The sequence below is a fragment of the Mixophyes fleayi genome, chromosome 8 (assembly GCF_038048845.1).
Source record: "Mixophyes fleayi isolate aMixFle1 chromosome 8, aMixFle1.hap1, whole genome shotgun sequence".
In the NCBI taxonomy this organism is placed as follows: Eukaryota; Metazoa; Chordata; class Amphibia; order Anura; family Limnodynastidae; genus Mixophyes; species Mixophyes fleayi.
This window is the reverse complement of record NC_134409.1, coordinates 128,153,587-128,169,914: the sequence shown is the minus strand read 5'-3', so window position 1 is coordinate 128,169,914 and position 16,328 is coordinate 128,153,587. Positions and strand designations below refer to the sequence as shown.

General features: G+C 42.4%; 1 protein-coding gene across 3 annotated transcripts in view; it reads left to right on the top strand.

The window, feature by feature from the left end:
* PDZRN3 (PDZ domain containing ring finger 3) overlaps nucleotides 1-16,328 on the top strand; it is a 192,705-nt gene that overhangs the window by 140,019 nt on the left and 36,358 nt on the right. Inside the window, exon 1 of one of the 3 annotated variants that reach the window (XM_075183471.1) lies at nucleotides 15,948-16,250. The exons of the other annotated variants lie outside the window; for them this stretch is intronic. Coding sequence (XP_075039572.1) covers nucleotides 16,182-16,250 — 69 coding nt within the window. The 5' untranslated portion in view covers nucleotides 15,948-16,181. Of the gene's footprint in view, nucleotides 1-15,947; nucleotides 16,251-16,328 lie in introns of those variants that run through there. 3 annotated transcript variants of the gene reach the window in all.

Genomic DNA, 16,328 nt, shown 5'->3' with positions numbered 1-16,328 from the left:
TTACAGTCTAAATTCCATAACACACACACACACAGAGACAGACTAGGGTCAATTTGATAGCAGCCAATTAACCTACCAGTATGTTTTTGGAGTGTGGGAGGAAACCGGAGCACCCGGAGGAAACCCACGCAAACACAGGGAGAACATACAAACTCCTCACAGATAAGGCCATGGTCGGGAATTGAACTCATGATCCCAGTGCTGTGAGGCAGCAGTGCTGACCACTGAGCCACCATGCTGCCCCATAATGTAATAATTCATTCACTAATTCAATATATATATTGTCAAGGTGACTTTCACCTGAACTGGCTATAATGTGATTCTCTGGTTGAATCTCCGCATCACTGACTATAGAGTGAATCTCGGAGTGAATCTCTAATCTGACTTTAGTTTGAATCACAGGGTGAATCTCGGTTACAGTAGCTATAGCGTGGATCTCAGCCAAACTAGATATAATAGTGTGATTCTCAAGGTAAACTGGTAAAAGTGCAAAAAACATGTGTTTGACATTGTGTAGCTCTGGTCTCTTATGGGCCTGGCTACACCTACATAGACGTAAGTGCAGCACTTTGCAGTCACAGCCATCATAGATACAGGGCACATTCGCTTGTGTTGCCCAAACAGTACTGTTGTAGTTAGTGGTTTGTTCTTATTGTGTGATTTTGGTGAATCACTATGAATAGAGATTACCATCTTTTCCATAACTATTATTTATTGACTTGAACATGCTTTCGCAACAACTTGCAAATATTTACCCTATTTCTGACATCCTACTTAATAAATATTTATCATCTATCGATCTGCGCAGGATTTGTCATGTGCTTTACAGTTCCAACCCACCTCTTCAGACAAGCTTATAATATTCCTCAACCACCCTCTTAACCTCACTAGATTACCCTATTACCACCCGTTACACAATTTCACACAAGACAACTACCCCCTGACCAACATTGTTGTGTGACAGGATCATTTAGCCTATGAGTCACTTTTACCTTTGTAGTTTGGCTGGGCCAAAATGCAAAATGTAGACTTAACCTCATGTATCAAACTCCCATTGTCCCATAGATTGTAAGCTTGCGAGCAGGGCCTCCTCACCTCTTTGTCTGTTTTACCCAGTGTGTTTATTAGTTTACTGTGTTTGCCCCCAATTGTAAAGCGCTACGGAATATGTTGGCGCTATATAAATGATGATGATGATGATGATGATGTGCAATAAACCATGAAAATATCAGTAGATTTGGCTAATGAGGACACAAACGTATGTTTGTTTCCTACAACAATATCTAGAAAAAAAGAGGAGCCTTCTCCAGATCTCAGTATTGATGGAATAGAATGAAATTTGCATCCGGTGGCACCAGAGAAATAATTATCCTTTCAATACAGACTGGCTTTAATAATTTGGAAATCAATGTGCGGCCCAGGGGGATTGACAATGGTTTACGCACAATTTAGGCTCTGTTCCGATGTACGTGATGGCCGCACCGAGCGCTGGCCGGATGCACATGTTCTACCCCAGCCTCTGGGATCGGCAGCGACGGCGTATGAATATTTATAGGAGATGGGGCAAGAGCGCTGGCTGACATTGACACTTTAAAGAAACACTTAGTTAATTAGAGGATGACATGTCACCCTGGGTCCCATGACGTTGCCCTAACGTCTGTCTTTGTGTCCTTTCTCGTTTCTTTGACAAGCTAGATTACATCATTACATTGAGTTTTTACTCGTTAGTGCCCCCGAAGTAAAGGTGCATATTTTAAGCATTAATTAGATGTTATCTCCGGCATGCTCTGAATTCAGCAGGGAAAAAAAAAAATTACATTTCAAAGGATTTCTCATCGGGGTTTCGGTGGCCTATTAAAGCCTTCTTGTTATTATAACTGCGGTGCAGAGTGAACGATCATACGTTTAATATTCAGTGCTTAAAATTGTTGTTTATTGCGCGACTGAAGCAAGAAATAATAGGATATTAGTTTTCAGCAACATGATTTGTTTGTTGACTTCTTATACCTTGTCATGTCCTTAACTTGCAAAAGTTTTTTTTTAAAAAAGTTCTGTACAATGATATTATTACTATATATTACTATATATTAATCTATTACTATATTATTACTATACTATTACGCACCCCATGATGGCACTTTTAACACCTCCACCCCTACGCTCTGTCCACCTTCTGGTGGTCTCTCAATACCTCCGGTAACCCTGCTCTGCAATAACTGAGTGTGGGAAGAAGCGCAATATGACACATGAATTACCTGCGCTTCCTCCTGCCATCACTATAATAGGGGTGTGGTTATTGTAAGTCAAGTACGGGGCAGGAAGGGGGGGATACTGGACTGAAGGAGGATGCACTATATTAAGGGGTATGTTTACTAAACTGCAGGTTTGAAAAATGGGAGACCAATCAGATTCTAGCTGTCATTTTGTAGAATGTACTAAATAAATGATAACTAGAATCTGATTGGTTGCTATAGGCAACATCTCCACTTTTCCAAACCCGCCGTTTAGTAAATATACCCCTAGGAGTGTGGTGAATGACACTATAAATAAATTAGGGGGCAGGTTTGTTGCAGGAGGATGCACAGGTGCATTCTGGGACATATTGTGCTGATTTCTGCAGTTAATTATTGCAGAGTGCAATTTGGTGAGCAGGAAGCAAGTTGAGATCCTAGTCTCTAGCCCTATTAGGATTGTACCATCTGCAGGGCTGCCAAGAAGAATTCAGGGCCCGGGTACAACAAATTCATGGGGCCCCCCTCATAGTGAAGTAAGCCCCAAAAAAAATTAGGTATATGGTCTATATTCAGGGGCGTGGCTAGCCAAACGGCAGTGCAAAAATTTTGGGAGGTGTGGTCATGCATTTGGGGGCGTGGCAAACGTGCCATTGGGGCGTGGCTAACATAAAAACCACTAGGCTCTCAATTCGCCGGAGCGTCACATATGTTCAAGCACTCCTGACTTTCAGGACATCTACCACCACAGGGTAGTATACAAACAATGCAGTGTGTACACAAACAGTTCAGTCTTGGCCTACACCTTACATTGGACACAACATTCACCAAAAATTGGTATTGTCCCTACTAGAATCACAACATTTCACACACTGTGCTGCTCTCTCCTACCTGTTCTTCTCACTTTCTCCACCTGTGGCTGCTGCTTTCTTTAGTTGTGGCTTGTCCGGATCCAGAAATGTTGAAGGACCTATTTTGAAAAAAAAATGGCTACATTTAGAAAATTACAGCCAGCCCCAGCGTTAAATCAATAGCACCCACGATTAATAATTAGCCCCAACATTAAAATAATACTATTCACATTTAATAAATAAACCTATATCCCTTCCTGCAAACAGCCCCAGCAATACCTATTTCCCGCAACCATCACTGCCATTAAATAATTCATAGTCACATTTAATAAATAGACCTCATTCTCCCTAAACTCACCCCAAGATTCAATAGCCCCCAAACCACCCCATCTTAAATTAATAGTCCCTACTATTAAATTGCCTCACCATCACCCTACAAACAAAATAGCGCCCATTAATTAGCTGCCACCTACCTCACACACACTACATTGCAACAAGCCCCCTGTGCCATTACACACACAATACTGTGCCCCTTCATCACAACTACACTGTACCCCCTTATGCTCACACTGCGACCTCCATGCTGCTTTTCCCCCTTCTTTTTTACTTTGTGCCTCTCTCCCACTTTTTTTCCTCCTCTGTTCCTTTCTCCCACTTTTTTTCCCCTCCTCTGTTCCTCTTTCCCCAATTTTTTTTTTATTCCCCTGTGGCTCTCTCCTTTTTTTCCCTCCTCTGTTCCTCTCTCCCACTTTTTTTCCCCTCCTCTGTTCCTCTTTCCCCAATTTTTTTTATTCCTCTGTGGCTCTCTCCTTTTTTTCCTCCTCTGTTTCTCTGTCCCCTTTCTTTATAGTACTGTCCCTCTCTGTTTTCCTCCCCTTGCCTCTCCGTTTCTTTACTTACCTTTTGTCAACTTCTTTCTTTTCTTTTCTGCTCTTCTGTCTCCCCTTCTGTCTTCTTTCTTCCTGCTGGCTGCGGCGCTCCTCACTGACTGACAGGCGTGACTTGATGACGTCACGCCCGGCAGTCAGTGTGAATGGAGGAGAGGAGGGACACGGCGCCGCGCGATCACGTGAGTATTTATTTTATTTTATTTTTTTTAATTTATTCTTCCTCCCAGCTCCCAAGACCCCCCCCCGCAAGACAGAAAAATTAAAAAAATAAAAATTAATTAGCAGCGGGGGCCCGGCCCGGGCCCCCTGGCATGGCCGGGCCCGGGTAAACTGTACCCGCTCCCCCCCCCTCTCGGCGGCCCTGACCATCTGTGATGGGTTCTCACCTCGCCTTATGGGGGGGTGGAATGACTGTGTGACCTCCACCCCCTCAAATTGATTTCAGTGTACCTTCTTTCTGAGCAAAAATATTGTATCTGTTTTTCTAAGGCTTGTAGTAGCAGGCAAAAAAAGTATTTTTACTTCTCATGAACTCCAAACTAGCTTTGGAATATTCACAACCCACATCTTGTACTTTTCCCCAAAAACTTGGAAAAGTTTTATTCTGTTGAAAGTTGTTGAGGAATCCGATTGGACGATCCGTAGTAGTCACCTGATCAGCTGCTGTGACAATCTTTCGCAATGAGCCGTTTACAGCAGCTGGGGAGAGCTGCAGATACCAGTGAGGGTCCTACCGTGGCTCATAGGGAAGAACAATATTTTCTGCATGCAGATTAATAACTTGGAGGTAATCTAGGGAAGAGATGGAGGATTTCAGTGGCACCGCGTCGGTGAAAGGAACGTGCACACATTAGTGCACACCTCAGTGCTGTGTTTTATTTCATGCTGTGAGGGAAACCAATACTCACATCTGATGGATAAGTCAAATTGTGTTAAATGGCCTGAACAGTTCATTTCTCAGATAGATAATTAATTAATCTCTCCAATTTCCTAGATTCATTTTTCATTCTCGCTTTGCTTTGTGAAGGCTGTTAGAACATAGCTGATGTTTTTATTAAGGTGCTGAACTCGCTCCCCTTGTTGTGCCGTATTTCCTATGACAGTCCTTCTGTTTACACCCAAAGGGCCTGCAAGTGTAAACTGGGGGTGTTTTTGCCATAGATGGATAATCCAGGTTAACCCCTGCCGGCGATAAGATTCTCCATGCAAAGCAAGGGGGAGGCTTACATAACAAGGATGGCGCAGTACCTGTAACCGCGGCAATCCTCCTCCTGTCGCTGGCGATAGCGGGAGAAGTTCTGTGAAAATATACCTTATTATTTAAATAACTTTTTTCACAAGGAGATTATTTTAAAGAATATATATATAAATATATATATATATATATATATATATTTGCCATTGTTAGGCTCTTTATTAGATATAGATTTTCTTTGTGAACCAAAAGCTGATACCCACCCCCACAATGCTCTTCCGTTTGTGCAAATGTGTCTCTTTGTCCGCCCAGCACGTACATAGGTGGACACCTGTATCAGAACCACCCCCCCCCCCCCCCCCCAACAAGGCCTGGAGGTGAGGGGAGATCCCCCTAATTTCTGGTAGAGTGCCGACATTGCTGGGCATTCCCCCAAATTTCGCTACTTGGCCTGTTGGTGCCATGTTCTGCCCCTGATGGACACCAACATTCCAGTTTTTGAACCCCGAAAATGCTCTCTGCACCTTATTTTTCAGGACCTGTTTGGAAATGCAAATGGTGGAGGCAGCAAAATGTCACTTTAAGTTCCATCCTACTATAGCTTTAGGGTCTGTACTTTCATTATTGTTTCCTTTGTCTCCTATAATACTGCGCCTGTCTCATCTTTTGTCATAATATTCATCAAAAGCGGGGACTGTTACACGTGTCGTTATCACCTTTTCCCCGCCACCTCTGAGCACATGGAAATATCAAGTCTACACAGTCCGACATGTTGACGGACAAATACGATGCTCTTCCCATAAAAATGACAAGTCGTAAAACGTAATTTGCACTGCAGTTCCACATTTTATTGTCCTTTTTTTTTTTTTTTAAATGACCTCCATTATGTTTATTGCATGCGAGGCAGCTTTTTATTAGTACGGATCATTTTGTATATTTGCTATATGCTTAGCATCAGCTTTTTCTCTACTTCTCTCCAAATTTTTCCCTCTTACCGTCCTATATTTCCTCATCCATCCCGTGCCCTCTGTTTCTCTATTTTTCCTTTATTCGATGCCTATTTAATGTGATCTTTTTGCTTCTCTTTTCTTTCCTTTCTTGCTCTCCTTTCTCGCTGTGCATTATCTGCCTTGTTTTCTAGATTCCTGTGTGGCTTTCTCTCTCCTGCCGCGTGTCTCCATTCCTCACGTTAATGGCAGAGTGATGTATATGTGCTCTTGTGCAGTCGGTAATTGCATTAGTGCTGCATTAAGCTGAACAATAGCTGGGGGTTTTTTAACTGTCCAGAAAACATCAATTTTTGTGCGTAAATAACTGATTTAACACTGTATAGTGGCTCCTAGTGAAGGATTAGGAAGATTCGGAGTGTAGGGAGGGAGGGGTACAAAGCAGAATGAAATTAGATTGGGCTTCCTGACCGGCACTTTCCCCTGAAAGGCAGGTTAAAAGTTCACTCACGTACAAATGAGACCTTTTTCACATTTCACCATTGTTTTGTGGGCTGGCCCATTACCGCCATCAGAAGGCATTACTGGTGAATGGACACCTCTATTAACCTTTGCTGTTAGTCAGGATCCTGGGTGGTCACCTACACACATATCGTACTGTAAAGGTACCAGCTTAAAACGTGATAATAGTATCTGGTATTTTAGGCTTCCGTTGTCCTCTTGTCCATCATTTTCCAGGTTTCCCATTGTGATGAAGTTTTATGTCATTATGTGAAATGAATAAAAAGTTTGCAAAATTAACATATGAAGATAAAAGATTACATTGGGTAGAAACTAGAGATGCTCAGGCTCGGTTCCCTAAGAACCGAACATACCCGAACTTAGCAGATCCGAGTACTAACCCAGTCGACTCGGTACTGCCGCGCTTTTTTGGATTTGAAAACGAGGCAAAACGTCATTGTTACGTCGTCGGATCTCTCGAGTTTTGAATTCCTTTTTAAGATCAAACATAACGGTGGGTGGGAGGGAGGGCGGATCCCCATTTTTCTTTTCTGCCACTGCTGTGTGCCAATGTGTCCTAGATGTGCTAGGAACTGCCGTGTGTTTGTGTCATTGCTCTGTCACTTACCATCCAGCCAGGTCGCTGCAGTATTTGTCCAAAAGTGTATGAAAATAATATTGTGATCTGTGAGGTGGTCAAAATTGACTGCAAATTACTTGAAATTAGTGTTAGTGAGGTTAATAATAATGTAGCAACAAAAAAAGTGCAAAATGATGTGATATTAGCATATTTTAGGATTTTTCAAAAAAAAACAAAACACAGGAGGGCGATTTTGCCACAACCAAAACACGAAGCTAATCCAAATCCAAAACCAGTTCACGGGGGGGGTCAGTGAGCGTCTCTAGTAGAAACTAGACTGTGTGGGAAAAGATGGAATCTTGCGCTCCGCCATATGAACCAATCAGAAGGCCCCTTATTGGTTTACGTCACCATGTATGATTTAATATTGTATGTGCGCATTATAGAGATCACTTTAACCGTTTTTTTAGACACCTGTACAGGACATAGGAAGCATTAGGAACTTTCTGTAGTACATTTATTAGCTACCTACCTATTTTTCATGCCAACGGTATAGCTTTTTTTTAGAAACAAATATATTGCGGATACCTCACAATGAAAAGGTTTAGAAATTGCGCACGTTTAGCCGACAACCCTACCAAGACCGCACTGTATAGCAGAATCAATAGACCCTCATCGTTTCATCTCTATTTATAGACTATAAATTCCGCAAATTGTGAGTTTATAAATACAATGCAGAATGGTGAAGCAACGCACAACTTGAAGATTACATTTCCGCCACCACTTGTTCCGCCGCAAAACTCGCTTTGCGTGAAACTTTCGCTCCTCCCTAATAGTGCTGGTGCAGAAATTCGTTTTCTGGATTTATCACGAGACCTACTGGACCTGATTCATTAAGGAATGTAAATGCCGATAAGAAAAACTTTTTATTAATGTATTCAATAATTTCATTTTCTTTCTGTGCGTTCGGATGGGCTTTTATGTTGTTTGTATCCTGCAGTGTGTGTGCTTTATAGGCCGAAGGTACTTACACCCGTATTCAATGTTTATTGAGATCTTCTTGTTGAATACGGGCGTACCTGCTTGCACTTTCCGGCCATTTAAAAAGAAAAAAACAAATTGCGCTCACTTTGCGTTCCTTAATGAATCAGGCCCCCAATGTTTTCCCTGTACTCAGCTGTTCCTGGAGATAACGAATACATTCCCGGAGTCCCCTATCTCTACCGCTGACCTCTCGATGGCCTGAATGATTGCTCAGGGCCCACATGTTTAAGTGCACTAGCATCAAGTGGCCGGGATTAGGCTAATGACCCACAGACGCTCAGCTGCCTCCGATTGGAAAATTATTTTCATTTGTGAAATGGGATGAAAAAAAATTAATCACCGTGAACATGAAAGAGACTGGACAGGGGCCTGGAGTATCCAACAGCGTTGTCTGGATAGCGGTGCCAGGTTTGTCAGACTCTTCTCTGGTCAGTTCTTGTTAATGGGTTATGACCTATGGATTTGTGCTGTTTTCTATAAGTTGTGTAGTGCACAATTAGCCCTTCTGAAAAGTGTGTTCTGCAGGATTGCGTTATGGCCCATACAGGAGCTCAAAAGTGGATTATTATTATTATTATTACCATTTATTTATATAGCGCCACTGATTCCGCAGCGCTGTACAAAGAACTCATTCACATCAGTCCCTGCCCCATTGGAGCTTACAGTCTAAATTCCCTAACACACACACACACACTAGGGTCAATTTTGTTAGCAGCCAATTAACCCACCAGTATGTTTTTGGAGTATGGGAGGAAACCCACGCAAACACAGGGAGAACATACAAACTCCACACAGATAAGGCCATGGTCGGGAATTGAACTCATGACCCCAGTGCTGTAAGGCAGAAGTGCTGACCACTGAGCCACCGTGCTGCCCAACTCTTACATTGATGTAGAGGCCGGTGCAGATCCCAATAGCAGCTCCTCCGGACATTTTGGCTCTCGGTGTTCAGGCACGAAAATTATATTATTGCTGAAATTGGGTAGAATCTATGTATGCCTGCTGCCTGAAATTGTATGTGCTCTAAATAAAATATAAGGTTATTTATATTAGACATTGTGTTTGCTGTAAAAATAAACATGGCCATTGGTGTGCAGCTCCATTAAATAATAACTTACCCCCCTCCCACACACACACACACACACACACACACACACACACACACACACACACACACCCTAATTTACAAACGGCTGAAGCTCATCCAACATCTTCTGTACAGTGTCCTAATTGGATCTGATGTCTGCAGTCATTTAAGCTGCTGTGACATCACTGACAAGTCTACAAATCTGTCAGTCGTTCTGTGTCTGCTTAGAGAAGCTCCTCCCTCCTAACATGGCATCCTACTGTAGAGGAATGAGAGAGAGCATGTTGGGCTAAGTATACATATTATTCGGCTCAGTAATACAAAGCATGCTCTCCAGTGCCAGGACACAGCATGCTCTTCAATACCCCCCACAGTGCCCACTTGCAGAAAACCTCACACTGCCAGTATGCAGTAATGCCTCCAAATGCCAATATGCACTAATGCCCCACAGTGCCAGTATGCTGTCTTTACCCCTGGCCTCCAGCCTCTTAACCTTCTCAAGCTGCCTTCTGTTAAGCTGCTGTCCTAGTAACCCTGAATCCTCCCCATCCCCATTGGAAAAATCACTTATCTGGTCCTGTCTCCTAAAAACCTAGATAAAGATAATTAGATGGAATAATAGTTTTCTATTAAGGTTAAAAGGTTTGATTTAGCCATCATAAAACAACAAAAAAAGAGCATGATGAAACGCAATAGCCACAATTTTATTTGATAACATATACATTGGGAAGGGCGAATAATACGTTAACGATATTTGAAATTGTATATGAGGAGTGTAATCAGCTTTCATTTGTACTGCTGAATTCTTTCACCGAGTGCAAACAATACATTTACAAACCAATTTCAGGAATTTTTCAGAACTGTGGTTAAGATTAACCTTATTTTAATAGGAGAAATCCTTTGTCTTTGCACACCTGCGGAAAAGATTATTTAATAAAACAGGTAGGGGTTATTCCAAATCGCTAACAACGACATAGGACAATGGCTTATGCTCAGCTAGCTCAGGAGAATGCACACAATCCCTGGTATGTTAAGGTCAGTCATGGTGTATGAACTTTTAAACTTGCATTCGTGTGTACTATAGGTTTTTTTCATATTAGAACACATCTTGTTGTAGGTTTAGTAATTCTATAAGCAGCTTTGTATATATCATGCCCCCCCCCCCCTCTCCTCCCAGCCAATGCCCTGTGAGAATGGGGCAAAAAACAGGGGTGGAAGGACCAATCAGAGTTGTGATTATATGTATATTCCAGTTTATGGTCAGAACGGTTACCCGCACTGTTCTTCAATAAGATATAGGAAGCCTGATGTGTATAGATTAGGGATTCCCACAAGCACTTGTGTGGTCGCGTCAAAATAATTCATGGATAACAACCGAGGCCGGCGCCGCCTTTAGAGCGTCGGAATTTCGGAAGCGCCTAAAATACTGAATTAGTGACATCATGTCACTCATTTAGTGTTTTACATTAACCCGGAGCACCTGCATCTTATGGATTTAAATGAAACATACCCCCTTCCTCATTGGCTGAGAATGGAAAGTGTTTAATAATCTTAATTAAATTGAGCATCTCTGTACATTGCTTACCTGTAGTGCAGCCGCTGCCTAATGGGTCTGTTTCATTCACAAACACTTTTAGTTCTCATGTCAAAGTATCTGGAATTAATTCAATTTTCTTTCCAGAAGACTATTTATTTATTTTCATTGCATTATTTTAATATTCATATGTCAAGAAAAAAATAATATTGTGACAAGTGTGTGACAACACTACAAAGTTTGGGAACTATTGTTAAATAAATATCTTTATTTCTGATACAATTTTCAGCTGTCCAGACCGATCTATTGTGGTGGTTATTGCAATGGCTCTTTAATTTAAGGTAAAAATCAACGGGTAAATTGGTAATAAGCAGCACAGTCAGATTTCTACTCTTATTATTTTATTCACATTTCCCAGATGGTAACAAGATGATTTACAAACGTTTTTATTTATTTTGCTGCTGGCTTACGGATGAAAAAAAACATTTAAATTGATCCACTCGTCCGCAGAACTGACGGTCTGATACCAGAGCGCATTGTGTCCACATAATAAAATAAAAGTGACAGTCCGCGGCTGTCACATCGCCCTTGTGTATCTGCTTCGCTGCTTCAGTGGCTTCTTACAGCTTCTGCGACAGGCTGGGTGGTTTTACATTCATTTCAATGGACCTGGATTTCGGCAGCTCCGCTGGGTGAGAACTCTACATTTATTGATGAGAGCTGGGAGCAGTGAGTGTGTCAGCAAGGAGCAGGCCCCATAGACTTTACTGATGTGACATAACAGATATCTGCTGCCATCAAAACCTGCGTCTGACCCGTAGAACTTACTACAGCAGACATGGGGGCTAATGAGAGCTCACACTGCTAACCTTCCAACTCGTTTTATTCATGTCACAAGTAGATAGGTTATTATGTTGCTCCGTTTGGTAGAAGTGAAGTTAAGAAATATTAATCTGAAGAGTATCTGTCATGCAAGTTTTAGAAATGTAACATTAATGGAACATCCAGAGTAAAAGCCTAATTTCATCTCCTAGGACCTGATTCATTAAGGATCTTAATTGAAGAAACTTCTTATTTCAGTCTCCTGGACAAAACCATGTTACAATGCAAGGGGTGGAAATTAGTATTCTGTTTTGCACATAAGTTAAATACTGACTATTTTTTCATGTGGCACCAAATACTTGATAGCTTATTTGTACACTGAAATTTAAAGTTGATATTTGTGTGCTACATGAAAAAACAGTCAGTATTTATCTTATGTGCAAAACAGAAAACTAATTTGCACCCCTTGCATTGTAACATGGTTTTGTCCAGGAGACTGAAATAAGAAGTTTCTTAAGTTAAGATCCTTAATGAATCAGGCCCCTAGATATTAATTCACAGAGCATTCTTGGGAAAATCAGATACAAAGCATTGCCCCTCCTTTCGGTGTTTAACATAAAAGTGGGTTGGGGTTTGCCCATCTATTTGTGGTCGGAGTTTTTGTTTTGACCCAGTTTCGGGATTCTAAATGTTAGGAGGTATGTGTACATGCCCCCCACCATCCCAATTTCAGTGAGACAGTGCCGATTTGTGTCCTACGGGTGGGAACATTTGGGGGAAGAGAGATTTCTAATGGACAGCCTAATGCTTTATCCATTAGGCGATGTAAACACGCCCCAATTGTTAAGTAGCCACGCCCCAATCTTGCCATGCCCACCCTCCATTGTGCAGAGACTTGTGTATAAATTGTGCCCCCCAACCTCCCAATTTACAGCCTATGAATTTGGTGCTGTTTAAGACCAGTACCAGCGGTTTGTACCGGCAGTTGAAGGATATACTACCTGATTGTACCGGCAGTGGAAGGATATACTACCTGATTGTTGCGGCCGTGGAAGGATATTCTACCTGATTGTACCGGCAGTGGAAGGATATACTACCTGATTGTTGCGGCCGTGGAAGGATATACTACCTGATTGTACCGGAAGTGGAAGGATATACTACCTGATTGTTGCGGCCGTGGAAGGATATACTACCTGATTGTACCGGCAGTGGAAGGATATACTACCTGATTGTACCGGCAGTGGAAGGATATACTACCTGATTGTTGCGGCCGTGGAAGGATATACTACCTGATTGTACCGGAAGTGGAAGGATATACTACCTGATTGTTGCGGCCGTGGAAGGATATTCTACCTGATTGTACCGGCAGTGGAAGGATATACTACCTGATTGTACCGGCAGTGGAAGGATATACTACCTGATTGTTGCGGCCGTGGAAAGATATTCTACCTGATTGTACCGGCAGTGGAAGGATATACTACCTGATTGTACCGTCAGTGGAAGGATATACTACCTGATTGTACCGGCAGTGGAAGGATATACTACCTGATTGTTGTGGCCGTGGAAGGATATTCTACCTGATTGTACCGGCAGTGGAAGGATATACTACCTGATTGTACCGGCAGTGGAAGGATATACTACCTGATTGTACCGGCAGTGGAAGGATATACTACCTGATTGTACCGGCAGTGGAAGGATATACTACCTGATTGTACCGGCAGTGGAAGGATATACTACCTGATTGTACCGGCAGTGGAAGGATATACTACCTGATTGTTGCGGCAGTGGAAGGATATACTACCTGATTGTACCGGCAGTGGAAGGATATACTACCTGATTGTTGCGGCCGTGGAAAGATATTCTACCTGATTGTACCGGCAGTGGAAGGATATACTACCTGATTGTACCGTCAGTGGAAGGATATACTACCTGATTGTACCGGCAGTGGAAGGATATACTACCTGATTGTTGTGGCCGTGGAAGGATATTCTACCTGATTGTACCGGCAGTGGAAGGATATACTACCTGATTGTACCGGCAGTGGAAGGATATACTACCTGATTGTACCGGCAGTGGAAGGATATACTACCTGATTGTACCGGCAGTGGAAGGATATACTACCTGATTGTACCGGCAGTGGAAGGATATACTACCTGATTGTACCGGCAGTGGAAGGATATACTACCTGATTGTACCGGCAGTGGAAGGATATACTACCTGATTGTACCGGCAGTGGAAGGATATACTACCTGATTGTACCGGCAGTGGAAGGATATACTACCTGATTGTTGCGGCCGTGGAAGGATATTCTACCTGATTGTACCGGCAGTGGAAGGATATACTACCTGATTGTACCGGCAGTGGAAGGATATACTACCTGATTGTACCGGCAGTGGAAGGATATACTACCTGATTGTACCGGCAGTGGAAGGATATACTACCTGATTGTACCGGCAGTGGAAGGATATACTACCTGATTGTACCGGCAGTGGAAGGATATACTACCTGATTGTACCGGCAGTGGAAGGATATACTACCTGATTGTTGCGGCCGTGGAAGAATATACTACCTGATTGTTGCGGCCGTGGAAGGATATACAACCTGATTGTACTGGTCTATTTACCAAACTGATCTGATTGGCCTCTTGTGTTCTACAGGGTCTCATTACAACATATCTGTCCCCTACACACAGTGAAAGCAACTATATTGTGGGTTGAAGCAATATTCATGAAAATGCATCAAATGACCCATGCATCAGTTTGTTACATTGGCACTATTGTATAGAATATTGTGGAACAGCAAAGAAACACGTAACCATAAACTAATGGGAAGTGTCTGAAATGATGTGTTTGTATACAGGATCTTAATCTGCTACCATAATATCCTTTCTAAGTCTCTAGAACTTTATACTGCATTTAGGTTCCAAGATAACAACCAATCAGGAATTAGCTTTTATATGTCTACCGTAAGTTAGGCCACAAAAACAGCTCTCTGATTGGTTGACTTAGTTCTGTACAATTGTTTTGCACCTAATCGCACAGATAGTAAAATAACTGTCTCTTTTCTAGTTCTGTATTTGAAATGTAGACATGTAGGAAGTTGGTCTCCCATAATTTTGACATGAAAAACCATTTTCAGCCATGTGACCTGAAGTTTGCTTCGGATGTAAAATCCATGCCATATGTACGTCACTTTGGGTGGCAAACACAGTAAAACTGTTACATATGGAGCCATCCTTATGAAATCAGAATAATATACTATCAAAATTGTGTGTGTGTGTGTGTGTGTGTGTGTGTATGTTAGGGAATATAGACTGTAAGCTCCTATGGGGCAGGGACTGATGTGAATGAGTTCTCTGTACAGCTCTGCGGAATCAGTGGCGCTATATCAATAAATGGTAATGATGATAAAATATTCATATATACTTCCATTGGTACCATCACTGTTTGGTTGCAGTCAGGTATTTGGATACGCAGTGTGCAGCTTATAGGGCAAGGACATTCAGACTAAGCGAGCGTTGGCTCTAAGCTGAGTGATCTAGAGATGATAGTAAAACTGAACTAGTTAGGAGCAATCCATGGTGCAGGGTTACACTGAACAGCAGATTTGCAATATAGCAGGGTTGGATTCTCATTAGTTTAATTTTTAACAAATGAGCTTTCCTTACCTTTGGCACAACACACCTTAAAAACCAGCAGGAGAATAATCAGGACGTGGATTCTATAAATACTGATAAAATTGATGCTAGGAAAGTACCTAGCCCAAAGAGTTTGCAATCTATCTCAGAGAGCAGGAAGCCAAGAAGATTATGTGCAAATTAAAGTCTAACTCCACCTAAAGAGTATTTGAAACCTAAAATAATTATTCTCAACTAGCAGAACCATGAGGCTTCCTTGTTACCTTGGAGCTGTGTCTGTTGGTTGGCGATGAGAGGAAATGTGGCTTTGTGGTGTTGGAAGAGTTCTCCTGAACTGCGGGGGTCTTGGCACAGACCCCCCCCCACTTTTTTGCTAGTGGGAGGAGAGGATATTAGGTAAAAATTAAATTTTAGGTGGGAGTTACCCTTCAGATGCAGTCAGACATCCCCCTGTTCCTAGTTCTGTGTCTGTAATTGCAGGGAAATATTTTGACAGAAGTGCTGCAGATTTTGCCCCTGTCATTCCGTCTCTGAAGCCACTTGTTAAAATCCAGGATGATGCTCTGTCACAGTCCTCCGCTACGGTTCCAGTATCAGTGTCTCCATCTGAATAGGCAGTGAGAGCTGATTAATATGCATGAGGAGCTGTATTTAGTGTGTGCTCTGGACCACTGCACAGCAGCCAGACTCAGGCACTAGAGGGAGGGCTGTGTGGCGTGTTAGAGAGAGAGACACACACACAGAGGAACACTTTGCCTTCTGTCAGCAAGTGTGCAGGATCAATGTGACTGCTTCCCCGGGTCTCTGCAGCTCTGCACGGGATAACTGCACGCATGTGTCACCTCTGAGACATCCTGTAAACATGGGATGCAGCCTATGCAGCCTCAGGAGAGCAAGTGAGGAATACAGGCTACTGTATGAAGTCTGCCAGGTAACATCATGACATTTTAATTACCACGTGTGGATGAGGGTGCCAACTACTGGGCCTCTTAGTACCTGAGTGCCAGTG